The 27,325-nt window shown below is 37.0% G+C and overlaps 2 protein-coding genes across 2 annotated transcripts; one reads left to right on the top strand and one right to left on the bottom strand.

Moving 5' to 3' along the window:
* Positions 1–335: 335 nt before the first annotated feature.
* Positions 336–19,792, bottom strand: kitb (KIT proto-oncogene, receptor tyrosine kinase b). Its single transcript, XM_057332439.1, has 21 exons — positions 19,659–19,792; positions 17,406–17,675; positions 16,719–17,003; positions 15,487–15,626; positions 15,218–15,386; positions 14,217–14,403; positions 13,811–13,926; positions 13,282–13,396; positions 12,940–13,124; positions 11,239–11,345; positions 9,376–9,502; positions 8,267–8,371; positions 8,046–8,156; positions 7,626–7,764; positions 7,446–7,507; positions 7,250–7,350; positions 4,990–5,112; positions 4,259–4,370; positions 4,047–4,146; positions 3,726–3,831; positions 336–3,371 (listed from the first exon to the last, which is right to left on the bottom strand). The coding sequence occupies exons 1-21, from the start codon at positions 19,738–19,740 to the stop codon at positions 3,213–3,215; spliced, it is 2,901 nt and encodes a 966-aa protein (XP_057188422.1). The 5' UTR covers positions 19,741–19,792; the 3' UTR covers positions 336–3,212.
* Positions 19,793–23,125: 3,333 nt separating this feature from the next.
* clrn2 (clarin 2) lies at positions 23,126–25,131 on the top strand. The gene is given in 6 exon segments (XM_057330901.1): positions 23,126–24,128; positions 24,579–24,626; positions 24,629–24,682; positions 24,685–24,723; positions 24,859–25,021; positions 25,023–25,131. Coding segments are annotated over 6 exon segments (663 nt in total). The 5' UTR covers positions 23,126–23,878.
* The last annotated feature ends 2,194 nt before the right edge of the window (positions 25,132–27,325 follow it).

Here is a 27,325-nt window from a genome sequence, read left to right as displayed (position 1 = left end):
AGATTCGCGCGCTCGTATGACAAGAATGCGCTCTCGCCTTGTAATAATGCGCTCGCGACATTTGTCATTATAATAACGCCATACTCTCGCGGAAGTTATTTGCCGTGCGCTGCCAGCATCAGCATTGCGCTCGTTTTTTTATGGCATTATAATGCCTTCATACCTATTGCACGTAGAGAACGATTTGACTGCAAATTTACCTGAAGAGAAGATCGTGGACATCTACGCAAATCGGAAAAAGAGGCGGATTCTCCTACATTAGGTAAGTTATAGCCTGCGTTTTTATTTCTCCTTTGTTTAGCCTTGTTATTGGTAAATGTATTTTAAATGTATAAATTATATAGGTAATAACTAATAAATAATTGAAATGTAGAAAATATGGTATGGTATTTAAAAAAATCTGAGCTCATGGATCGACGGTAGGTGCCCCTCCAGGCAAAAATGTGAAACTCCGCCTATGATTAAAGTCGGATTTTGGTTTGTTTTTCGCACATAAAGCACTCGTCGCTTCAAAGAAATTCAACTGAGCCACTATGTGTAACGGCGGGCCAGAGAGTTTAAGCCAACGTTACCCTGAATGTAACAGATGGCCATAGCCGAGGAAGAAAGACACGAGTCTATCGGTTAAACATCCCGCACACTTTTATAGTGGTGTAGAAACGGGAAAGGAATCCCTCCGGTTCCGTCACAAAGAAAAAGGAAAAGACACACACATTGTCAGCGAGCGGTAGAGCGACCATCACACCTGTTCACCTCTCAGCGCCCAAGCCCCAAACCCAACTCTCCGCGCGCTAACGCAGGAGCCGCGTGCATCCACAACAGACGTCATCTTAAAGGTACATACACATTAGACATAGGTGTCCGTTACATATGGACCAATTTAACGATGTCTTTAGTACTTTTTTGGACCTTGGCAAAAACTGACACCATGATGTCTATAAGGACGCCTGGAAATCTCTCGGATGTCACCTAAATATCTCTATTTGTGCTCCGGAGACGGCGGAAGTTCTCTAAACATGTTTAACGTCATGTGGGTGAGTAAAAAATCACACAAAGTTGATTTTTGGGTGAACTTCCACTTTAATCTGGGATAGGAAAATGACAATACAAATTTATCAATCATATATTTTTATTTTCATTCAGTCAGTATCAAAACATAACATCATTCCCTTCCGGCCCTCTTCCTTCAGAAACAACACACTAAAAGTTGAAAAAATAGCTAACACTTCAGATATTTACAAAGTCAAATCTTAAATCTCATAGAATTTCAAGTCATTTGTCACAACAATCAAAAACATTTCACGTGTTTACATCTTTTTAAGATCTGTATATATCAGCCGATATATCCAGTTCAGCTAGAATAATTTATACTAGAATACTTAGCCTGCCATCAAACAGGTTAAAGAAGGCATGTACCTGAATGTCAGTCACTATATTTGTAGTGTAAATCCTCAAACTACAGCTAGCCACATTAGCCAGAGACTAGAAACCGGCAAAATTCACTCAACAAACATTAATGTGCAATTTAAATATAATCTCAGTTTTACACAGCAACAAGCCTCTTAATTGCATCATATATATACTGTACATATGCACTATTTAAAATTCAATATCAAACCCAAAAACACCAAAAATTTATGTAAACAAATTAAACAATAATAGTAGTAGGTACCTCTGAGGTGAAAATCTCACAGACAATGATACAATATGGCATTCAAATCAATAATGCATTTAAACAGTCACTGAGGGAGTAATAATCACATGCTGAAGTTAGTAAAGAAGATCAGCAGGCGTGAGACGCTCGATCCATTGGTATTACTTAAGTGCTTAAGATATTGATGTGTTAAGCAGAGATCTAAGCGACTTGAGAATCAAAAAATTACTTCAATAACACTGCATGTCCTTATGATGTCCTCATTAAAGTTAGTCATTTGTCTCTGGTGAGGTCATTGGTTATATATCTAAATGCTTGTCTAGCTCATGTTAACACGATGCATGTTAGTATAGTGCTGTGTTTGCTGCTTATTCACCCAAAATACTATAGAGGGTATGCTTTGACGACACTTTCCCACGTGAACATGTCGTGACACTCATTCCTGGGTGGCAAAACACCCAACAAAATGGCTGAGGAGATTAGGAGAAACAAAAAAACCGGGACTAAAAAACGCAATTATTTGCTGAAATTACAAGCAGCTGGACTTGACGGTGATCCTTACAACTTCCCTATGACTTACAAAGGAATCAGGCGTTCCAGGACACTGAAATGTTGCACGGAATTGTGTTTCCTGATATTGTAAGCAGTCATCTTACGGAGTGTTTTGCCACCGACGGGGCGCGCTCCGCCTTGCTCACATGGTAAAGTGACGACACGTCCATACCCTCTATATACAGTAGCTCGATACAATGCAATGGTGCCCAGCTGTATTTACAGGAGAAGGATCTCAACTTTGGGGATGCAGGTGGAGCTCTGAAAGGTTTCAATAAACTGCATCTTTTTTTATGGTAAGGTTTTTTTAACGTTTAGTTAAAAGTATATGTAATATAGGCAGCTGTCTTTGCTTAAAATTGTGTAAAATGTAGGCAACAATGTGACCAACACACTGTGTACACAGTGTACTGAATGTAGCGAGCCAGCCGCCGCAAAAGGGGAAAACCGCTGTCGCTGAGCGCCCAAAAATTGCTGGTACCTTTAACACAGAATGCTCAACACAATATCACATCAATTCATAACTATTTTACAAGATGGCTAATTCGTATAAATTCGAACAGTCTCATTCATATTAGTACGATTTGTTTTTACACCAGTGATGTTAAGATTAGGGGTGAGGTTAGGGGGAGGGGCTTCAGTATGGCATATGTTTTTGTACTATTTATATGTAACATGTAAAACTAATGCGTTAACATGTAAATTGCGTGTTCACACATAGATACGCATTTTGGCCCTTTTGGCCTTCCATAGATTCAAATAGTAAGCATTGATACGAATTAGACATCTCGTAAAATAGCTACAAATTTATGTGTAGCTTTTAAAACATATTGGTACTGGTAGATAAGGCCAGTAAAGTTGCATTGAGCTAAAGAGAGAATTTATAAGCCATAATTAAAAAGTCAGACTATAAATAAGAGGTAAGGCTGTTGGCTTTGTTCGGGTAACAAATATGGAAACTGATTTTGAGGCAAAACAAAAAAAATCAGGTGTTGTCAATTGTTATTTATAGGATTTGTGGTTCCAGGAAAACGTCATTGGTGGCCTGCAGGAGGGGTTGAGTTGAGGCTGTAGAGCTGCCTATTGAGCTCAGCCGTTGCGCCCTCTGCAGGTTTGAAGGAACAAATGCCTCACAGCTGCCACTAGTACTGAGATTCAGGTAATCCTGTGAGACACAAATAGAAACAAACCTAATTAGATTGGTACAGTTTAATTAAATCACTGCTGTCTTTCTGAAACCTGGTATCTCTATATTTTATGATTTTTATTTCTTGCCCTAAATCATTGTCATTAGTCACCCTTTCCATGTTTGTCACTGGGTTTTGAAAATATCCAACCAATAAAAAGTATTAAAAAGTGCTTGTCATCTTTGACAACACAGTATTTAATCATTTAAGGAGTACAGTGTTTTTTCTATTTCCTTAAAAAACGCGAATTTGTACATCCGAGGAAAGAACAGTGAGGATATTACTTTCGTTTTTGTTATTAATAATCAACAGTTGCCGCTGACTCAACATACGTGTTTGGTGGTTTCTGACAGCAGCAGTTCGGTCCGTTCCACCAGTTTCTTGAAGGTTGGTCTCTTCAGAGGGTCGGCACTCCAGCACCATCTCATGACCTCATAACTGATGACACAAGAACAAAATCCGATGATACACAACATGATTTAAAAATATTGACCGTATTTTGCATGTTTGTTATACTAATCAGTTTATTAATATCAAGTTGAGTTTATGCATTTACTTTTTTACTTGTTTTAAAAATCGAAAATAATATAAAAGCCAAGGCACAGTCATCAATGTATATGCAGACATATTACACATACTGTAAGTTCCCTTACATTTCACTTGGGGCAAACTCAGGCTCACTCATTCTGTGTCCATCTTGTATCATCTTATAGAATGTGGATCCAACTTGAATCCCAGGATATGGTGTGTTACCTGCAAACAGAGTTTCAGCTTATAAGACTTTGATCATGGCGCTGAACTGAACTGTATTCTGCACTAAACTGCACTAACTGTAAATCTACATCTGATATTAGCTTGTACAGACCCAGAGAAAAGATCTCCCACAGTAAGATGCCATAGGACCAGACGTCGCTCTCGAAAGTATACACGCAAGCAAACAGACTCTCTGGAGACATCCACTTGACCGGTAGACGTGCCTAGACCGACAATACACCATCAATTAGGATGACAAAAGCTTTTAGATTTTTTTATCTGTATGCTTGTTTTATACCACATAAGTTTACACTGACACATGATTTCTGTATTATCACATCTACGCATGGACAGTTGAAAGCACTGATAGTGGCTATTATATGTTGTTCTTAATTGTGTAATCTAGTCAAATTTATATAAAAAAGTGAAAAAACATGCACTTCCGTCAGGTTTACTGAATTGCTGTTTGTGTGCTTGCAGTACTGTATATGCATGAAGGCCGACAGCCATCTTTTTTTCTTCAGCAACCTACAATGCAAAATATTGCGTGGCTAAATGCATTTTTACCAAATGTTGTGCTGAGTTCAGCATGCTATATGTGCAGCAGAAGCGGGCTCAGTGCCAGAGGAGGCTTGCAGTGCTGGTAATATGGCCAACACTTACTGTATACACACATGCAGTGTAAAGCAGGCATTACAGTGATGTCCACAGGGCTATGTAGTAAATAATATACTTTCAGTTTCATAAACTTACAATCTTAGTTCAATGCTTCAAGATAAAAAACATTTGTGAATTATAAAGAATGCAATATATTAGATATGGAGCCTGAAAGACACAACTCACATTTCCTCTCAGGACGTAGCTGGAGTCTCTTGTGATGTCACGTGCCAGACCAAAATCACATATCTTTGCAAGCCGACCCTGAGTTAGCAAAACGTTCCTGGCGGCCAGATCTCTGTGGATACACTGTGGATATACACATTGACACATAAACACATGTATTTATTAGCAAACGGGACATATTCTAAATAGTAGGGTTCCATTTGTTACATACACAAAACTTTCACAGCATTTAATACATTTCATTTCATCAAAAAGAGACCATTCCAAATTTTCAAATCAGCATTTCCAGATGTATTATGGTCATTTCAGTCCAGTGTTTGTTGAATTTCAACAAAATCAAACCTCAGGAGTTATATAAAGTCATCCAACAGCAAATGTGAAAGACTGACAGAATGACAAGACGCATTGAAACTGCGATAAAAATCCAAGTCATCACATTTTTTTTTTTTAACTATCACTGTTGTATTGCTTAAAACTTCTTGAACTTCTTTTCTTTGCTGTATTTGCGGTCTGAATAAATACAGAGCATCTTTTCTGTTAGTTTGACCTGTTTCTCCAGGGTTAATTTTCTGCAAATAAATGTAAATAGATACAATATTTTTATTCGAATTTTGGGAGAAATGTTATTGGTATATTAATATATTATTGGTGGACAGAATGAAACAAAAATGATAATTTTAGCTAAACACATATTGTAATGTAACGAAGTAATCATACCTAAGGACATACTTAAGCATTTTGGGGGAGTATATACTTTCCTTGAGTTTTCATATTTCTGCAGATTTTAACTTTTACTCCACTACATTTCCAGAACAAAATGTATATTTTTACTTATACTTTCCCTACTACAAAATAAAAGCATAGAAACTTAAAGCGACAAGTCTGCGATCCGGTCACCATGACAATGCTGAACCAATCATTGTTTAAAGCTCAAGGTGCTCTGCGGTTAATTTCAACACAAGGTTTTAATGTGTTGCTTCTTTTAACTATAAATACAGCTAATTTTTCAGTTTCAATGAATTATCAAAATGCAAGGAAAGAAAGAAGTAAGGGCCAGACAGATTTTTCAGATTTTGTTCAAAGTTGTTCTCTTAGAGGGATAATATTGGGAGTGAGAGGGAACTATTCTTTTATAAAGTAAAGTTATAAAAATGTGGTTTCTGAACTTGTATTTTGATAGTTTAGCAATTTGGCAACATGTTGTTCCAGATAAAACTACTGAGCTTGAGACGAAGCTTTTTCAAAGTTGTACATTTTCTATGTATACACTGAATTATGATGTGGTGTTTTACTGGGAATATTTTTAAGTACAATAATATTCTATATAATTCAAAAGTTCTGGGCCAGTTGTGTAAAACAGACCTGGGCCGGTTTCTTTTGGCACAACGGGCCAATAGCGGACTGGATCTGTTTTTCTCATCTGAACCAGAACTGGGCCAGCTCCGTGCCAGCTCCAGACCGGCTCTGTTCCGCATCTGGACCAGATCTATCCCACATTTGGACCGAAACACTATAGAAAAACCAGAGCTGTTCCAGAACTTATTAAGGGTCTGGGCCAGATGTTTTTTGCTATTTGGGTAAGCACCATTTTTTATCTTTATGCTAAATGAAATTGCTTCAACTTTATTTTAAATACTTAAGTAGATTTAATATAAAAAGTACTTTTGATACTTAAGTACAATATGTATCTGATACTTTAAGACTTTTACTCAAGTCATATTCTGAAAGGTTACTTTCACTTCTACCAAAGTCTTTTTCTGCCAAGATATTTGTACTTTTACTCAAGTATTGCTTTTAGGTACTTTATACATCACTGCACATACCTATACATAGTACATTTTAAAATCAGAAAAACGGTCTCTTAATTATTTCCGCTGCTGTATTTAAACAGTTTTTCTGAATGCATTAGATTTATATTAACAATTACATTTATATTAACAAATGCATTAAAATAATAATAAAATAAATCAATTAAATACATTAAAAAATAAAATTAATAAACCAATAAACAACTGTATTTATTTATATTTAGAAATATAAACATTAACCTCCATTTATATATAAATAATAATAGAAAATACTACACAGTAAAATTGCCAAATTAAGTTCAAATTAACACTCACGGTGTATATATAATATAATCCAAAAACCAATTAATTTGACCCTTTTTAACACTGGCGATTTTGCTGTGTACATACAAAATACGATAACAGTATGATTACCCCCTATGAAACTAAATAAAAATAACACACACACTTACATTTTTGGATGTGAGAAAGTCCATGCCTTTAGCCACTTGATATGAAAAGCTTAGCAGATCCTCGGTATCCAAAGAGAGATCGTCTTTATCATCACACCATTCTGAAACATGAGAGATGATACAGAACGGAATGTGTAATATAATGGAAGGTGGTGTAAAGTGGCAGCAGTTTATTTTTTATTCTGTTGAGTTAAACCTGTCTGATTGGATCTCTTCTGATAGGACCTCATGGGCATGTATCCATTATCAGTGCCTTCCCTATGTGCATACATAAACATACAATAGATGACGTATCACATTACCAAAACTAAACAAATGGCGTCCATACTCTCACGAGCGGTAGACCACCTCTCTCAGAAAAGCACTTAATTCTTACCGTGAAGGCTGTGTTTGGCTGAGCAGATTTTTGTAATATCCATCTCCTGTTTTGGAACTAAAATATGCATCTCTCTTTCTCCTAAGGAAGTTCAACAGGTCGCCATAGCAACAGTATTCTGTAATCACTAAAGTGGGGCCTGTTGGAGGAGAAAAAGCTCCTTGTTTGGTTTTGCTTTCATATGAATACTTCAAATGAATCAGATAGACGAAAAAAGACATTTATATTTTATACTGTAAATTCTATCTATTTTAAACTGACTAGCATTTATTTTTAACAGTATGTGTGGTCCCTGAATCAAACCCCCTGACCTCTGCATTGCTTAAACAATGCTGTTCCAATTGAGCTCCAGTTTAAAACAACATGAGGGCGAGTGACTAGCTTTTTCTTTTTAGGTGAACTGTTCCTTCATCCACTTACCTCCTACCGTACAGGCCCCAAGCAGGTTGACAATGTTGATATTGCTACCAAGGTAACTGAGAACTTTCAGCTCGGACATAAGAGCCTCTTTCTCAGTGGAGTGAGCGCTCGCTTTGGGAAAAACACACACACATATACACGTGCATGCATAAGACACATACATAAAAAAACAATGATTGCAACAATTTAACGCATAAAGACAAATGCAGAAGAATACTCACGTTTCAGCATTTTAACAGCAACAGTGGTCACTGTGTCTGCCGAGCAGAGTCCATATGCTGTAGCTGCTACCACTTTACCAAAAGCTCCAGAGCCAAGAGTTTTACCTTCATCATCACAAACAACAAAAACTTAATCATCACCGTTACCTCAAAACATTATAGTACAGGTCAGTGTCGGCTTGCTAAAAAAATACAATTAGCCTACACGTGAACTTTTTTATGTTATACATACAACTTGTAATTTCATGAACAGTTTGTCTTTTATTTTAACCAGTATATAAACAACACGCTATCTTTATTGAGTATGGTCAGTATGGTCAGGGGTATGTACAGTTTGAAAATAACGTCTTGCTTTAAATGAAAATTATGTCATCATTTACTCACCGTCGAGTTGTTCTAAACCTGTATACATTTCTTTGTTCTGATGAACACAAAAAAAAGATATTTGGAAAAGCAACTGTAATTTCTGGCACATCATTGACTACCATAATAGGAAAAACTATTGTATTATTTTTTGGGTTCTGATAAACACAAAATGAGATATTTTGAAGAATTTAGGAAAGCAAACAGTTCTGGGGCACCTTTGACTATCATTTTTATTTTTCCTATTTTTCAATAATGTCCCAGAAATGTCAGTTGCTAACATTTTTCTAAATATCTTTCTTTGTGTTCAACAGAACAAAGACATTTTTACAGGTTTGGAACACCTTGGGGGTAGTAATTCATGACAGAATTTTCATTTTTTTGGGTGGAGTATCCCTTTAATTCCAGTTTTGTATTTTACTGTTGCTATTTTACTTCTGTTCAATAAAAGCACTTAGGTTCTCTAGAGCTCTAGTCACAATGTTACAGAGAACACAAGTGTGGTTTATTGAACAGAAATAAAGTAGCAGCAAAAATACAGTGTATACATACACTTATGCTTACAAAGCTAATGACAAACATTTAAAAGACAGGAAGTGCAAAAACCATATATGACAGGACTGACCTTACGCAAAATGAATGCTTACAACAGAAAAATTTAACAAAATCTATGCTGACAGTTTGTTTACTTATCATATGATTTCTATTCTGTGTGTGTGCATGTGTGTGTGTGTGTCAACGTTTACCAAAGCGCAGTCTTTCTCGTGGAAACTCCCATTTGGGGTCATAAGGCAGCTGTGTGGGGTCTATATAGGTGTAATTGTTTCCATCAAAACTGTCTATCACCTTCCAATGGATCTCATATTTGGGTTTCTATGGGAACATAAAAAATAACAGCAGACATGTAGTGAAACATAAGTATTTTCTTAAGTTATTTCCTTTTAACCTTACTGTACTGCAGCTACATCATATCTGTGTGTGTGTGTGTGTGTGTGTGTGTGTGTGTGTGCGTGCGTGCGTGCGTGCGTGCGTGCTGTGCGTGTGTGTGTGTGTGTGTGTGTGTGTGTGTCTGCTCCATGTCTCTAGTTGTTCACAGCAACAGCAGCAGCAGGTAGCATAGAAGAAATGTATTTGCCATACTGTTGTAGCTAATGTGGCAGTGTGCAGGTTACATGGTCCATCAATTCAAAGTAATTCAATGTCCCAGTGTGTTTTTTAAGTATTAGTTACAGGCAAGATCGGAAATTTGTTTTTGGAAAAGAACAAATATACGCCCAAACGTATGATAAATGGGGAAGAAACGCCCCATGCTCAATTAAACGAAATATATTACTGTTAATAACTGTCGAGACTGAAATTACATTCATGGGGCGTTCAATAGCATTACATGTAGATCTGCATGAGCTGGCGCATTTTTGCTGATTTTAGCATTACAACCAGTGACAGACGATCACGGATCTGTTGAGATTAGTAACGTAATAGCCAATCAGAGGCATCTAAATGAGTCACCGGTGCAGTAGAGTTTAAGTGTGCGATTGTCACAGAGTTTATCATAAACAACAGTGTAGTAGTCAATTTCAATGATTATAACGGGAGTTTTGCGAGATTAATCTAAAGTCATTCACCGTTTTAATGATAGGGAACGTTCTTTGTTCTTTTTCTGTAAACAGTTTAACCCAAGTGTAAATAAACAAATGCCATGCAGCTTCTGTGGTGAAACAATGTGTCATGTGTCATCCCTGCTGAAAAAAAAAACAATAGAAACCATCACAGACATTTTAATGGTTTCCATTAAAATATCACTATGAACCAGTTTTTCCATGGAGAGCATTACAAAATTCCTTTCTGTGGTGTGTTTTTTGGCATTATTCCAATAGGATTAATCTGCCAGATAACACCCCACCTATAGAATCCATCACATACTGTACCAGTAGACACCAGTATAGTTTCCATTAAAACCATTATATTTTCTATTGTGTTTTGGTCAGGATTCTATAGTTTCTTTGGGATGTCTTAATTTTGGTAAATTGGCATATTAATTCTAGGGGAAAATATCGGCCTTTAATGGAATTTCTCACAGTTTTTAATGCTGATAAGTTTTGGGAAAATGCATCTAAGTTAAACGACCAAGTAAATTCTCTACCATATACAGCATTAAATATCTTTGATTTCATGACAGTTAGCTTTTCCATCTATATAATACAGCAATCAAATATTAACCAAATTTAACACGATTACCCTCTTGATTCTTACTGTTTTGTTCAGTAAAATAGAAGTTAACCATATTTACTTTCAATTACAGTATACAGTATTTTTTATCTCCCTATTTTGGCTTGAATTTATATTTAATAAATCATTACTGCACCTGTTTAGACACTGTAAAAATACACTTGTTAATGTATATGTTGCAGTAATAGTACTTTATTTTAAAGTGCCCTTTTTTCGTCCTTCAGCCCCTGCCCTAGCAGAGGTCTTTGCATTCCACTGCTGTGTGTGTGCGCGTGCGTGTGTGTGTGTGTGTGTGTGTGTGTGTGTGTGTGTGTGTGTGTGTGATTGTGTGTGCGTGTTTGTGCGTGCGTGCGTGCGTGTTTGTGTGTGTGTGTGTGTACCTGCATGTATTTGTAGAGCAGCACCATCAGAATCAGGCTGAGCAGAACAGCAGTGGACACAACACCAGACAACAGAGGTGTGAAGAGTTTATGGGGCACGGTTCTTTCTGAGAAACAGAAGATTTAACACATGAACTCAGTTGAACTGTTGTGTACGATACTTAATTCATTGTGTCTGCTATAAAGCCAGAGCTGTTTGTGAGCGTTTAGGATCTGTTGTTCAGAGGATTGTGGAGCTTAGTCTCAGTATCGAATCTTAATGTGCACATGCTGCACAAAATCATAATCCCCGATCTGTCAACAAGCTCAGTGTGTGTCTGCTAATATACAGGGATTATATTATGATGTTATTGTGTGTGTATGTGTGAGTGTGGGTGTGTGTTCATGTTTTTATATCCCGGTGGGGACCTAAACATGAATGCACACCAACACATGGGGACTCGTGTCACCGTGGGGACCAAAATTGAGGTCCCCATGGGCAAAAAAGCTTATAAATTGTACAGAACAATATTTTTTTTAAATCTAAAAATGCAAAAAGTGTTCTATGATCTTTAGGTTTAGGGATAGGGTTAGGGATAGGGGATAAAATATACAGTTTGTACAGTATAAAAAACATGACGCCTATGGACTGTCCCCACGGAGATAATAAACCAGACAGGTGTGTGTGTGTGTGTGTGTGTTCATGTTTGTATATCCCGGTGGGGACCTAAACCTGAATACACACCAACACATGGGGACTCGTGTCACCGTGGGGACCAAAATTGAGGTCCCCAGGGGCAAAAAAGCTAATAAATTGTATAGAACCATATTTTTTACAAATCTAAAAATGCAAAAAGTGTTCTATGATCTTTAGGTTTAGGGATAGGGTTAGGGATAGGGGATAGAATATACAGTTTGTGCAGTATAAAAACATTACGCCTATGGACTGTCCCCACGAGGATAGTCAACCAAAGCCTGTGCGTGTGTGTGTGTGTGTGTGTGCGTGCGTGCGTGCGTGCGTGCGTGCGTGCGTGCGTGCGTGCGTGTGTGCGTGCGTGTGTGTGTGTGTGCGTGTGTGTGGGTGTGTGGGTGTTAGTATGGGTGTAAACAGGTTCATGTGTTTATACTGATCTCAATAGCCCTAGACAATGTGAATAGATCTAATGAATCTATTCTTTCTAAACAAGCACACTGTAATTACAGCTTCCCAGTTCTTGAATAGGAATTTCCCAGGAGGACTTGAAAGCAGTGTTAAGGGTTATGTTAACGTTTGTCTGTCCTAATTAAGAAATACAAGCAGTGTTACCAGAAACCTGAATTATTCCAAGATCAATCCCACTGGTACAATTAAGGGTTGAAGGGTACTGCCCATTTTCAACCTGCTTGGTATTGTTACAATGTTTTCTATTTCTCTGTGTTATCTGGACATAGAATACAAGTTTATTCATCAGCAAAAGTCCTTTTGACAGCTCCTGACATTTGCTGACAAATAACACAGTAAGAGAAAGAATAAACATTGTTCATTTACACACAGTATACTATGGACATTGTAACAATACAAAGTGGGCTGAAAATCAAACTAAGTGATGTTTTTAAATGTAAAAAATGCAGAAAGGTTTCTGTGATGGTTTGGTTTAGGTGTAGAGTGAGGGTTAGGGAATATAATATACAGTTTGTACAGCATAAAAATAACGGAAACCCAACGTGTGTGTGCAATCTCACCACTGATGGAAAACAAGGTGTAGGCCTGTTCGCCCTGCGTTGTGGCCACACACTCAAGAGTGTGATATTTTCCTTTGCTGACATTAAGCCGGCTTTCCACCTCGCTCCGTCCAAACTCTGACCCTGACACTGTTACTATAGCAACCTCCTCATCTGCCTGCGTTGAATTCAACAGGTGGGAGCACCTGTCAGAGCCAAAAGAATATGACCAATTTCAGTTTATATCGATGACTTCTTTTTTCATGAGTATTTTAAAATGTATGTTTTTAGAGATTAGTTTTGGGGCCATTTATTTGTATGTGACACGTGAGTGGCTTATATTAGTCTGTGTGTGAGTCATACCGTGTATGTGGAGGCTCGCAGTAATACCAAGATATTTTAGGGACGGGGAATCCTGAAGCCACGCATCTCACCTGTCCATCAATCGGACCCTCCTGGGCAACAATTACTGGTTTACCTGAATGAAAGAGTCAAAGACATAAACAAAAAGTAAACAAAAGTATATTGAAAAAAAGACTGTATTCAAATGTAGAAATCACGGTGAATATTAAAGGAACAGTTCACCCAAAAATAAAAATTCTGTCATCATTTAGCCTACTCACCCTCGAGTTGTTCCAAATCTGTATAAATTTCTTTGTTCTAATAAACACAGAGAAAGAAATTTGGAAGAATGCTTCCAAAAGTAAGCTAAAAAGGTTTTTTTAGAACTGTTTGGTTACAAGCATTCTTCCAAATATCTTTCTCTCTCTCCGTTCTACAGAACAAAGACATTTACACATTTGGAACAACTCGAGGGCGAGTAAATGGTGACAGAATTTTTATTTTGGGGTAAACTGTCCCTTTAAAAGGTTTAAAATTGTGCCCAACTCACATATAACATGGACGGTGAATGACTGATTGATGGACGAATAATTGTGATTGGCCGAGAAAGTGTAGATCCCTCCCTCTGACCCATGAACTCGAACGAGTCTCAGTTCACTAATGTACCTGTAGCATAAGACAAACAATATTTAGTATCAAATTAAAGGTTGCACTCAGTCTCCTTATCATCCGAGTGGTTTATATTGACACCGACTGTATTTGCATGTGCATGAAGTTCTCATGTTTGCTCACCAATCTTACAATTCAAGTCACTAAAGTTAATTTAAAAACAAACATACTTGTTTTGGGCATAGATATCAATCAAAGAATCAGATGCTTATCACAGTACAAAAACAGAGGCGGGGTTACAACAGAATGCTCTGTTTGTGTGTGTGTGTGTGTGTGTGTGTGTGTACCTGTACTGCTGGTTGTGTAGCGTGATGACGTGCTCGGATGTGTTTTTCAGCTCTTGGTTGTTGTAGGTCCAGTTGACATCCTTGGGTTTGGGGTATGATGTCATCTCCACGCTCAGAGTCAGACTCTCCCCCTCTCTCACCTCCATCACATGGTCCTCTCCCTCTGTGAGGTTAATGAATCCGTGCTCTGCCGTACACACACAAAAACATCTAGACTGACAATGCTGTAAATGGTTTGACAACGTATGATGTAAGCAGGTTAAAGCAATGTCCCTTTAAGGAAAGCCAGTTTATTTGGCAGACATCTTGGCAACTCTCCCAGTCAGCTTTTGTAAACAGATCCCACCTACTTGAACGGAGAAAGATCAAAATCTACAAAACGGTTTGTCAGGTTTATGTTGCAAAAACAAATGCCAAATCAAGATTGAATCAAGCTAAGATGTTGTATTTGTCAGGCAGCTTATTGAAGCTCCCAATCAAACTAAATGACAAAAAAATCTAATCTAATTTTCTAAACTGAATGTGAATGTTTGTGTTATGCAGAATGCAAAAGCAGTTTTTCAAAATAGTAAATATCGTAATATTCTTTATTCGTGATGATACAGCATGCAAAAACATCAAATGGATGATGTACTGGGTAAACAATTTATTTAATATTTCATTCATATGTATATTCATTTACTGTATATTCATATTTTATTGTATAATAATTGTATTAAATTAAAACTATTTATTTATTTAATTTTTTACATATTAAATTAAAATGACTCAACAGTTATAGATTCTTTGCAGCGGTATACCGGAAGTTAAGTTTGGGCAACATAACGTTTGTTTACGTTGAACTGCTGAACCCGTCTATAACTAAAAGGCAAAAAAATTCTGCTTGCAATTTCTGGCACCTCATCTCCATCTCCTTATACTATCTATGGCTGAAGGCTAGAAAATTTTGGAAATCTTAGCCTGAAAAGTGTAGCTTCTGTAGCTTTTCATCCTCTTCTTACCGTAAACCTCCAAATTGACCGTTGCTGTGGAGACGCCCCTCTCATTCTGCGCCTGGCAGCGATAAACTCCCGAATCGCTCATTTTCACTGATTTGATCCTCACTGTTACTAAGCGCTGATATCCTCGAGAGCCAGTGAGGATGCGGGAGTTACGGGTTTCCAATGCTACCTAAATTATTATTGAAATGTTTCAACAGATAAGGTTTGACAATGTGCCGTATGTAATTGACCTGTGATCATGCTATAAACTTAGAGGCTATTGATCTAACCGCTTCAGAAGGGAGGCTCCAGCTCAGAAGGAAATCATAGTTGATGTTGATGGTACTGCAGGTGAGCTCAAACTCCTGGTCCTGGATCAGGATCACATTTTCTGATCTGGATAGGCTGAGTGCTGGCACTGTCTCTGGAGCTGAATTACAAATAAACATAGATGATCGATTATTATTTGTTCTTGAGATAAACTGAATTATTCCATTATCATAATGTCACAAATTTGTAAACAAATCTGGTTACTGTATTATTCTGGAATGCACGTAAACATACAATTACGCATAGTTACGATTACTTTGGGGAAGAAGATTTTTTTTGAAAATATTAATATTGTTTTAAGGGATAGTTCACCCAAAAATAAAAATCTGTCATCATTTACTCACCTTCGAGTTCCAAATCTGTAAACCTTTTTTTGTTTTGATGAACACAGAGTAAGATATTTGGAAGAATGCTTATAACCATTCAGTTTCTGTACCCCATTGAACACAAAAGAAGATATTTTGAAGAATGTAGGACAGCTAAATGTTCTGGGGCAGTTTTGACTACAATTGTCATTTTCCCTACTATGGTAGTCAATGGGGTCCAAGAACCGTTTGGTTATGAGCATTCATCCAGATATCTTTCTTTACAGGTTTGGAACAACTAGAGAGTGAGAATTCATGACAGAATTTTTATTTTTGGGTGAACTATCCCTTTAACAAGCATGTCATGGTAAAATGTCAAAAGAACATTTCTGCAAATTCTAGGTGAATAGACTGAAGATTCTAAAATATGACAACCTGTATTTGTTCCGTTTGTGTTATTGATGAGCTTAGTATTTTTCAAAAAATTTTAAAAATATGACCACGAGAGTACTTAAGTGTTCTAAAACTTTTAACCAGAAGTGTACCTTGGAATGTCGCAAACGGCCAATCAGAATCAAATATTCCAGAGCGCTATCTTATAATGAATATTAATACATTTGTATTTTTTCACTTCTGTAAAGTTATAAATACTTATTTTGCTGTTTTAGTGCAAATACAAGAACCCAAGTCAGATGAAAACCTGGGTCCCCATGAGCAACAGTACTTTATATTGTATGTCCAGTAAATGTGCACAGCCCACTGCACCACATCTCTGATTTTGCTTCTGTACAGTTAACAATCCTGGAACTGTCTTGGTCTCTCTGGTTCCTGAAGTAAAAGATTTGAAAACCACCAATCCACCAAAACCTACCCCACCCCAAACGTACCTAGCCGAACGTCCAGGTTATACTGGCTTGACTTCACTGGCACGTCATCCATCTGCCCCGCACAAACATAGCAGCCTTCAAAGGCTTTGGAGACATTTCTGATGGTGATGCCTCTCTGAGGATGGGCAGTGTAGGTGAGTCCATCGGGCAGGGCGGAGCCAGAGCAGGTCTGCAGGGACAGTTGACTGACAGCTGGATCCGTTACCAAACAAGGGATAGTGCAGTCCTCTCCTTCCTTGGCCAGAAGACCATTCAACATGGAGCGTACAAATGCATTCTCCAAATCTGCAGAAAACAAGACAGGTAGAAAAACAAAAGAATCAATTGAGAGTTATGGGGCCAGAAACATGGGAAGGCATCAAAAATAAGTAAATAGTGAAACAAAATAAGTGTTTGCAGAAGATGTATCACACAATCAGACCGTTCAAATAACAGTTTTAATAACATCATTCAATGACAGTTAACAATGAAATAAGCTTATGTCAAATAAAAGTAACTAAAACAAATCTACACGAAGGTGTGGTTAAGGCAAAGAGCTAAAGGACGTGGATTGTGCTGCTCTGAAACTCCTATTCAAGTTTAAGTAGTTCTTCAAGAATGAAATGTGGGAATTAAGGCCAAAGGACGCACAACAAACAAACCCGTCAGAGTCAAAGAGAAGAAATGTGTAAACATATTCAAGCGTACCTTTCACATAGATGTAGATGGAACTTTTCGCGCTCGCGTTTGTGTTCTCGCAGGTGTAGCGCCCCATATGCTGCATCTGTGTGGAGGTGATGGAGATGACGCTGGCTCCATCTTTCTCTCGTTCGCCGTCAATTCTCCGACCTTTATCTCTCATCCACCGCACCCCACCCGTGTTTACCCCTGCATCGTCATGACAACGGAGTTGTAGTTGTTTGCCTTTGAGTACCACCAGATGAGGGGCATCGGGGACAATAACAGGTTTAAACCATCCTGGAATACAAACACACATAAGTCATTTAACTGCGCTATAAAGTCACGTAGCTATAAAATGTTGGTAACCAAACATTCTTCAGAATATCTTCTATTGTGTAAGGAGTCATATAGGCCTACAGATTTTCAACCACATAAGGGTGAATTAATGATAACAGAATTTTTATTTTGGGGTGAACTATCCCTTGGAAAGTCTGAGAAGGTCTGTGGTTCCAGAAAGAACCATAAAGATCCACAAAATCTCTCTGTTGCACTAAAGATTCTTTGTAGAGGAAAATGGTTTTTCTTCACACTTTGAATGGCGATTGAATAGTTCTTCTTCAGCATTCTTCAACCGTACATTTATTTTTTTTAAGGCTGCAGACATGGTGGCTATTATAATTCATTTAAAGCTAGCATGGCCCCTAAAAACACCACAGCTGTCTTTGTTTGTTGTCAAGTGATGTTATCAAGGAAAACTGCTCTGAACTTTTTAATCACGACAAACACCAAAAAAAATAAAACAATGACATCTGGGTCCTATAATGAGTGAATCACACGCAAACATGTGCAGGTCATTTTATCCCAAAACAAAAAATTTATTTCAACATATTTTATATCATTCATTAAAATGCAATTAAAATAAGCTACTCTTATAATAAGATAAAAATGACATTACCCTTATGAGAATGTGATTTTTGCATTTCAGTAATGATTCCAATTTGATAGAAGAAAGAAAAAATTTACTTGTTTGTTTCTATCATTAGGAAAAATCGTAAATGCTACAAAAATTAGATTATTGTTTTAAGCAAAATATCGTTTTTTAACCTTTTGGAAATTTGCCATTCACCCAAATATAATTTTTTATTCAGATGTTTTTAAGCCTTCTTCCATCCTCCAAATGACTGTACCACGACAATGACTAATCCGTTACATCACCATGATCGATGATACGGTGAAATAAGACATCATTAATCAAGACAATGAAAGGAAAAGAAAGTGCACAGTTTAAAGGGTGCATTAGTCTCTATAATGCCGTTTACTCAGGACCGCTAAAGATTTGATCTCATTTGCATAACAGTCCTGGGCTTTCCAGCTAAACGATTTTACCTTTTACCTCCGCGACTGCTACGCACACCCACACAGACGAAACCAGCAAAAAAGAAAAGCATTAACATTTATTGTAACATTTCTGTGTGGGATGTGTTCCGGTACAAACTCTTCTAAACGTAAGATTCCAAATTAGTTACCGTTTTAGTGTTAAAGGGTTTTCTGCTCTAGCATAATGTTATTGCTGAAATATCCTAAATTACAGATAGGCTATGTTACACCTGTAGACAGAGGACACCTGTACGCTGACCTTCCTCCCGAAAGGCATCTGTTGCTTGAATGCACGCGCAGCTTATCTATCGTTCATCTCTGAGTGTCCCCACACGGAAACAGAAAACTGACCATTAGTTAAGAACAAGTTGTGACACGGCAACTGTTATGAATTAATGCTTTATTGTCGTTCTGATGAAAATATAAAAGAACAAATATAGCCTATTCAGACTATAATTAGTTCAGAATCAGATTATAGTTGCGTGCAAGATTTGACATCCTTGGCTCTAATTACAGGCCAATTAATTATTGACACTGAGCGCAACACATGAGATTCGCGCGGTGTGCGAACTGTCTGTAATAGCTTAAATGAATCGCTAATTTATGAGCACAACAAATAGATAAACATTTATTTTAAGTGACAGCGCATTTAAAGCTAACAGGCCTATAGCGATGAGAAACGTTAACAGATGGACAGAAAATAATTAGCTTACTGTTAACGGTTGTATCTGTCCGCTAAACAATCGACTTATTCATTGGATATTAATCATCTACTCATCTAACTGAACACAAATGCGGAGGACACTTGCCACGCCACGATGCAGTATTTATAAATAAATAACTTATCGATTTTCATCTCAACTAAACAGGGTAAACGTAGCCTAATTAATAATGTGTTCTTACCTCCAGGTAACGTGATAATTAGTAGAATTGTGCGCAGAAACCAAGCGTTGTTCATTTTGTCTGTGTGCGCTCTCTTATGCATCAGAATGACTGATCCACAACTGACGGTACATCCTGAAGTCTCTCTCTCTCTCTCTCTCTTCTCTCTTTCTCGTCTTCTCTTTGTCGCTACTCTCTCGCGTTTATCCTCGTTCTGGAATTTGTTCTTTCTCTCTCTCTCTCTCTCTCTCTCTCTCTCTCTCTCTCTCTCTCTCTCTCTCTCTCTCTCTCTCTGTGCCTCTGTGCGCGCGCGCGTGTGCCCCAGCTGCCAAGATGTTGTTTTGACCCAGTGTTTTTGGCATATACCGTTGCTGGACGACGTCACCCCGGTCCAGCTGACGAGTGCTTACAGGAAACTAAAGCAGAATTTAAATTAGCTAAATTTCAATATTCATTATCTTAATTGGAGGATTTTGGAAGCTGTCACGTTTCGTGCGTCAATTCAGCAGTTCGGTCACCTCTGTGTTGTCATGGATTTAAAACTTATTGCGCTGCTTGCCCTCTCGTGCACACTTTACGTAATCGATAGAGTTGAAAATGCTGCAGCTTTTCAATGATGACGTGCTGTCTGCTGTATCTTGTGTGCGTTTGCGTATGCGTGCGCATCTAATTGATAAATGTGGTGCTTTTCAAAACATTCAAACAGTTTTGTTATTTATCAGCTATACATTGTGACACCAGCACTTCTGCACCTGCAGGCATGTGCTTATAGTGTGCACATGGATGTTGTAAGGCTTGGACTACCTTGCGTTTGCTGAATTATTCATGACTCAGAACAGGTTTTTGATAGTGATAGGTCCTTACTCATCATCTGCAGACCAAAGATGCTGACTCACTGGTCTTTCTTTTCAGAGGTGACTCATGCCATCTTTTATAGACATATAATCACTTTGCCATTCTGAAGAAGAATAGTTCCCTCCAAAGTACTGTTTTCTTTCACTGCTTTACATAATGAGACATGCAGATAGATAGATAGATAGATAGATAGATAGATAGATAGATAGATAGATAGATAGATAGATAGATAGATAGATAGATAGATAGATAGATAGATAGATGATAGATAGAATAAGATTTATCAGTATGAAAAAGGCCTTTTCTAACAATGCAGACTGAAATCGAGAATAGCCTCTAATGGACTAAGAAGCAAACCTAATGAAGTTTGGCCACTAGATTTTTGCTGACTGTGCACACAACCTCATCTGCCCAACCAAGTGACCATTAGGTTTTTCATTGCATAATAGTATGATCGGTGTGGTGAAGTGGGTTTTGTAGTGGTTTTTAAGTGTTGCTGTATGCCTGGACAATGAGAGTACTTTGCTTTCTTGGACCATTTTAACTTTGTCCATCTTAATATTGTATAAGTGCATACCTTAACTTGACACAAGCTTTAGAAAGTTTCATTCTAGTCTAAAATGGATTATAGCTTTATTTTGTTTGTTTAACATTTGAGCCATACTGTTTACCAGAGTTTACAAAGATGTAAAGCATCTCTTTCAACATACCATTTTCAACCTTCAGTTAAACATCGTAATGCATAAAATTGCTTATGCAAAAAATAGAAAACTTTCATTCCATAGTCATCAGACATTACAGGAAACGTTGTCTGGAGGTCCTGATGCTGACAGCTACTTAGACTAGTTTGAAAAATCTACATTATGTCTGACTGTTTTGTGGAAAAACAAAAAGAATAGGAAATTTTAAGTTGAGTGTGTAATTATAACGGTTAATCTGATTATCTAGACTACAAAGCACTTTAAATCTCATTAAGCCTGTCAGTGTTGTGGATAAGGCAGAGATAAAAGAAAAGAGACAGAAGATAAATTAGGATGTGGGCAAAGTGTGAATTCAGAAAAACAGACATCAGAGTGTTGTATGGATGTAGCATGTGTGGATGGAGCATTAAGGAAAGAGTAAACAAAAACTGTTTACATTATAAACCAGCTTTCATAACTCATGTCCAATCTTAACTGCATTATAAACATTAAAAACATTCCAGAATGCATTAAGTCAGTAAGCCTGCCCAAAACCACAACAGTAGTCATTTGATATTCACAGTAGCCCCAATGAGCATTGCTGTAGTTTATCTAGTCAATATGCCTCCATTCTTCAATCAATATGACAAGACTCTTTGACCACAAGGAGCATATATTGTATATGTGCCTGACACTAAAGCTAATCTTTTTGTTTATACAGTCAATTGGCAGTCTTTCCAATTCGATGTAATCAATGCACTTAGTATAGACTTAAGACATGTTTTGACACTGCCTTCAGATCCTGTGTTTGTGTGTGTGTGTGTTACATATACTGTTTAAGAAAACCTGCCAACATTTGTTTCAGTTTTTAGCAGTTTACTATTTAGGCCCCTAAGTGTTAAATATGATAAAAATATTATTTTTGTTTTATTCTGTAACGTACTGTAAACATTTTTCCCAAATTCTGAATAAAAACATTGTTTTTTATTCGCATTTATTTCCATAAAATTAAAACTGGACAAACTGGTAAAAAATATGCAATGCTTTCATGCATACTGCAGAGAAAATATGTTCATATTCTTTCACACAATACTAATATTTTTCATGTATATTTGAAAATAGTTTTTGTAATTAGCCTGATTTTTAGTCAAAGCCTTCTTGTGTCTTGTAATGTCTTTCACATTGCTGTTTGGTGACTCCTATAAGCAGTCTTTCCATTTTTCCAGAACTGTATATTAAATTATATAAAGATTACAAAACTCATTAGTATTTATACAACATCTGGTTTACACACTGTAACGTCAGCAGGAACAATGTTGCACTTTGCGATGTTTGGTATGGTTAATAATGTATTAAACTGTATATCATATTCAAAGTTATAAACATTGTGGTCTTTAGTACACTACCGGTAAAGTGTTTAAAGAGTTAATTGTTCATTTTTTATTTCATGGAACACGATCAAAACTACTGGAATTGTTGCAAATCCAAAACAAAAACTGTGTTATATTTTAGCATCGTAAAAGCAGTCACTCTTTGACAAGATTTTGTACAAATGTACTCTTGGCATTTTATCAACCTGCCTCTTGAAGTCTCACCATGGCATGCTTTTGAATGATCTTATTAGCTGCCTTAAAAAAAATGTTGTCAATAAAACTAATTGTAAACTTTTTAGTCTCGGAAAATAGTACAATGTCTCCCTCTACTGGCAGAGATTAGTGCAGTTTACTATGGAACTTTTAAAAAGTCCAATCTGATTAATGCTGTTTTAATAAATTAAATGTCCCTCACCGACTCTTAAAAAAATATTTTTCTCATAAGATAATTTTTACATTATCTAAATGTTACATTTACATCAAAATAAAACTTTTTTCTTAAATTTGGCAACATTTATGTGTTTATGACATCTTATATAAAGACAAAAGTTATTGTCATTCATAAAAGCGAGAGCTGTTTCGTTCGTGTTGATTAATCAAATGAAGTTAGATGATGTTGCTGTCCATGGTTCTAAATACAATTTCGGGTGGAAGTATGCGTCAGCACCATGGACAGCTGCCCAATCTGCCTTCGTTTACTTTAGAATTTACCACGGATGGACAGAAAAGCACCAAATAATCCGGCTCCAAATAAACTTCGCCAAAGTTTGTTATTTCCATGGCTTCACACCATTTAATGTCCTGTTTTTAACCTCGCGTCTTCTCAATTTAGCCACCCCCTTTACTGTTTATATTAATGCGCAATGATCCGGCAGAGTCGAAGTGGAAATGTGTCATTTACCCTTTAACTTTAATAGCAAATATTTCTTTGATTAATAGTTACACCAAAGGGCATCCATTAAAAAACGCGCTGGCGCAGCAAATTATGTTGGGGTGCGAGTGAGCGTGTGGACACCTCTAGCAACCAAACGAGGGCAAACTATAAGGTTTCGTTAGGTGGTAAAGGAGATCCACTTGACCGCTTTATATCCGGTTTCCGTTTTTTCCCAGTCGCCTTATCTCGCGTTCCTTTATTCCTAAGTGTTTCATTTTCGCTTTTATTCGAGCAAATTGACAACACATCGGTATGATGAGGATTCTCATTTATCTTGCATTACACCCGAATTACTTCGCACAGTAGCGGAATGCGGCGGAAGCCTCGCGGGATCGTGTTACCCTGCACCTTGCTTTTTTCAGGAGGAATGGGGTGAGCAAAGCGGGGGTGGGTGTTGAAATGCCAACTTTGTGGAAACGGATCGTGTTCTCCTTCGGTTCTATACTCAGCATTGGTTCTGTGGTGCTTCTCGTTGTGGCGCTCTCCACCGAGCGCTGGATTACCGGAACCACCCTGTGTCAGACAGGAGTGGATCTAGTGAACGCGTCTAACCCGGAGCTCGAGCAGTTCACGGGACATATTTACTACGGGCTCTTTCAGGGCGGGAAAACGCGGAGATGTGGACTCGGTGTTCGCCGCTCCAAAATATACTGTAAGAGCATGTGTTAGACAAACACATACTGTTTACACAAATATCCAAGTATTTGGCTTTTAGCTTATGCGGACTGTTTTATGCCTCCGTTGTTGTTTGTTCATGTTACTGGGACTTTCCATTCATTTTTTTACTTTTCATCTCTTTTCAAACGACTTTATGAGTATTATTGGTTTGATAAATATATTGTTCCACCATTTAGACACTGATATGGATAGATTTAATGCCTGGTAACTCGCTTTGAACAAAAACGTCTGCCAAATGCATGTAAACAAATATAGATCCAGCATTTAGTGAGACTGACCTCTCTCTCTCTCTCTCTCTCTCTCTCTCTCTCTCTCTCTTCTCTCTCTCTCTCTCTCTCTCTCTCTCTCTCTCTCTCTCTCTCTCCTCTCTCTCTCCTCTCTCTCTCTCTCTCTCTCTCTCTCTCTTCTCCTCTCTTCTCACACATCGTTCCCAAAGCTCGTTAAAAAATCAATGGTGGTCTCACATTCATAACTTTCTTCATTCATCAGTATTGCTTTGCTTGGTCAGTTTAGCATTCTGTATATATAAGCCAGGAAAGTTCCTTATCAATCTATTAAAGGACCATTGGGCTACCTCTGAATTCATGCAGGTGAGTCCAACGCAGCACATGAAATACAAATAGTTTGATCAGCATCTTCCTTGAACCATTAACCCAAAATCTTAAATTTGTTCTTTATTGAATTACGTGCTTTAATTCCACTCTCACTTTACATTTACACTCTGTTCAGCGCAATGTTCGCATGTTTCCTCGCAGCAGTTCATGCCATATCTTACAGAGCATGGCTAACTACAAAGAAACTTTCGCCTTGTATTCTTGAAGAGAGTCTCTGCTTTTCCTTCGGTCTGTGTCCCACGCTTACACATTGTCAACATTCTTGTTAGTAGCCTCCAGAAAATCCACACTAAAATACAGACTAAACAAAGAACGAACCCACATTTCTCAATTGGCGAGAGATTAAAACACTGCTTATGAGCTTTACATTTAAAACATAACATGACAGATTGTTGTATTTATGGAGGAAGTCTTTCAAGTGTATTGTGTTTATGACTAGGATAGGGTTGGGAATCGAAAATCAATTCCAATTTGGAACGGAATCAAAGGCTAGGAATCGGATCGGAACGAAAGGAATAGGAATCGGATACTTGAGATTAAAATTTGAATTCCTCTTATCAATTCCTGTGTGCATATTTTCAGAAAAGTACATGCGTTGCATGATCTGCTATACAAAAATCGCCTTAATTTTCATAATTTTACTATAGTAAGCATAGTTTAGCTATAGAATTTGCATTAAAGCACAGGAATCACAAATTAACCATAGTTGCATTATAGTAACTGCAGTTTAACCATGATGTAGTTCACTATGGTAATACAAATTGTAATAAATCAGAAAAAAGGTGTTTCTATGTGTAAATATACACAAAACGGTGCTCATAAATATATAAATATATTTTGCAAACAAGTCAATAAGCAGGCTAAATGACCATACAGGTTGATATCTAAATGTTTTACTTCAACTGTGGAATCGAAACTGGGAATCGATAAGAATCGAAATCGATAAGCAGAATCGGAATCGGAATCTATAAAATTGAAACGATTCCCAACCCTACTCATGAGGGTTTCTATGTGGCAAATAAGCAAACAATCCACACAGATTCCCAGGGCTTCCAAACTAAAATGTGAAGTTGTATTTTTTTATGTTAAATATTAATGTTGTCTCAAGTATAATTTCAGAGTTTTAAACATGAAACATTTACTGTATATATGAAATATTTTGAACATGTTGATCTTAAGCCATTTCAAACCAGCATATATAAAAACATGATAGCAATTATAAAATAGAATATTAAAGAAACATTCATAATTGTACTTTGATTTCACTATGCTGTGATTGGACTAAACAGGTCAAGTATATTTTTATGCAAGTAGAATTTAAGAGCACTGTTGCATTAGTTAATTTGCAAGTCTTTTACATTGTTTTACAATGTTATTTTATATATACTGCTCTAGTTTGTCAGTTTGGAAATATCAATTTTAAGTCATAACGGACTAACTTTAGTATATAAAAAAAACAGGAGTCCAACAATAGATAGTCAATTGCATGACAAAACAGAGAAGCTAATGTCAAACTTCCTAAAAGGTGTTCCAGAAAAGTAAACCTTAATAGCACTAAACCAGTGTTTAAGGTGTTGTATTTTTGTACAAATGTATTTAGGTTTTAATTAATTTATAATTAATAAAATGTGTTATTTCTTTTAAGATCACTTTTATGAATGTATTGTTGTTTTATGTTTATATATTATTATAAGCATAACATCTTGCTCAATCACCATTGTGTCTTTGAGCAAAGCACTTAACCCCAGCTGCTCCACAGGGACTTTTCCAGCGTTTAGTGAACTGTAGGTCATGGATGAAAGCCTCAGCTATATGGCACAGTCAATTTATAGTCAGCTGATTAAACTAATTACAAAAATGTAATATGAAGATTCCTGTTAATCGAGCTGTCATTGAGATTTACAGCTGGATTAATGTAGTCTAGTTTACAAGAAATGTATAACTTCACATTCACTTTACACTTCTACATTTAGTATGATCAGGTATCATGGTACACAATAGAAAGCAAGTAGCCCTAAGAACAGATATAGTATTATTAATATAATAAAGAAAATATTAGCTTAAATATCAGTCTTCAGAGTCTTCAATTTCAAGTGGGAGTTGCAAATTGTTGCCCAAATATATAATACGCGTTTTTACCAACAGAGTGCGCCATTTTGCTGGTTTGTGAATTGAGTTGGTACAAAACCATCACGTACAGTTAGCCATAAAGAAATCATTAAAACGTCTTTTGTTTAAATTAAAAACTCATCTTAAAGAAGCAGTTCACCCCAAAAAAGGAAAATTCTGTCATCATTTACACACCCTCTTTTCATTTCAAACATGTATGACTTTCTTTCTTCTGCAGAACACAAAAGAAGATATTTTAAAGAATGTTTCTTGCTAAACATTGACTTGCATTGGCTTTGTGTCCATACAACAGAAAGCAATGGGGACCAATGGTTTTTGGTTTCCCACATTCTTCAAAATATCTTCTTTTATGTTTTGCTGAGGAATGATAGTCGTACTGGGGCAAAATATCTAGAGTGTGAGTAAATGATGACAGATTTTTTCT

Source organism: Triplophysa rosa, linkage group LG4, assembly GCF_024868665.1.
Source record: "Triplophysa rosa linkage group LG4, Trosa_1v2, whole genome shotgun sequence".
Lineage (NCBI taxonomy): Eukaryota > Metazoa > Chordata > Actinopteri > Cypriniformes > Nemacheilidae > Triplophysa > Triplophysa rosa.
The sequence above is the reverse complement of the archived record's forward strand: the minus strand, read 5'-3'. Positions and strand labels throughout refer to the sequence as shown.

Coding starts and splice junctions, on each gene's coding strand:
- kitb (XM_057332439.1), bottom strand. CDS start 19,740: ATGCATAAGAGAGCGCACACAGACAAAATGAACAACGCTTGGTTTCTG. Junction 17,004..17,405: donor CATCTACATCTATGTGAAAG/GTACGCTTGAAT, acceptor TGTTTTCTGCAG/ATTTGGAGAATGCATTTGTA. Junction 13,397..13,810: donor ATTCACCGTCCATGTTATAT/GTGAGTTGGGCA, acceptor TCTTTCATTCAG/GTAAACCAGTAATTGTTGCC.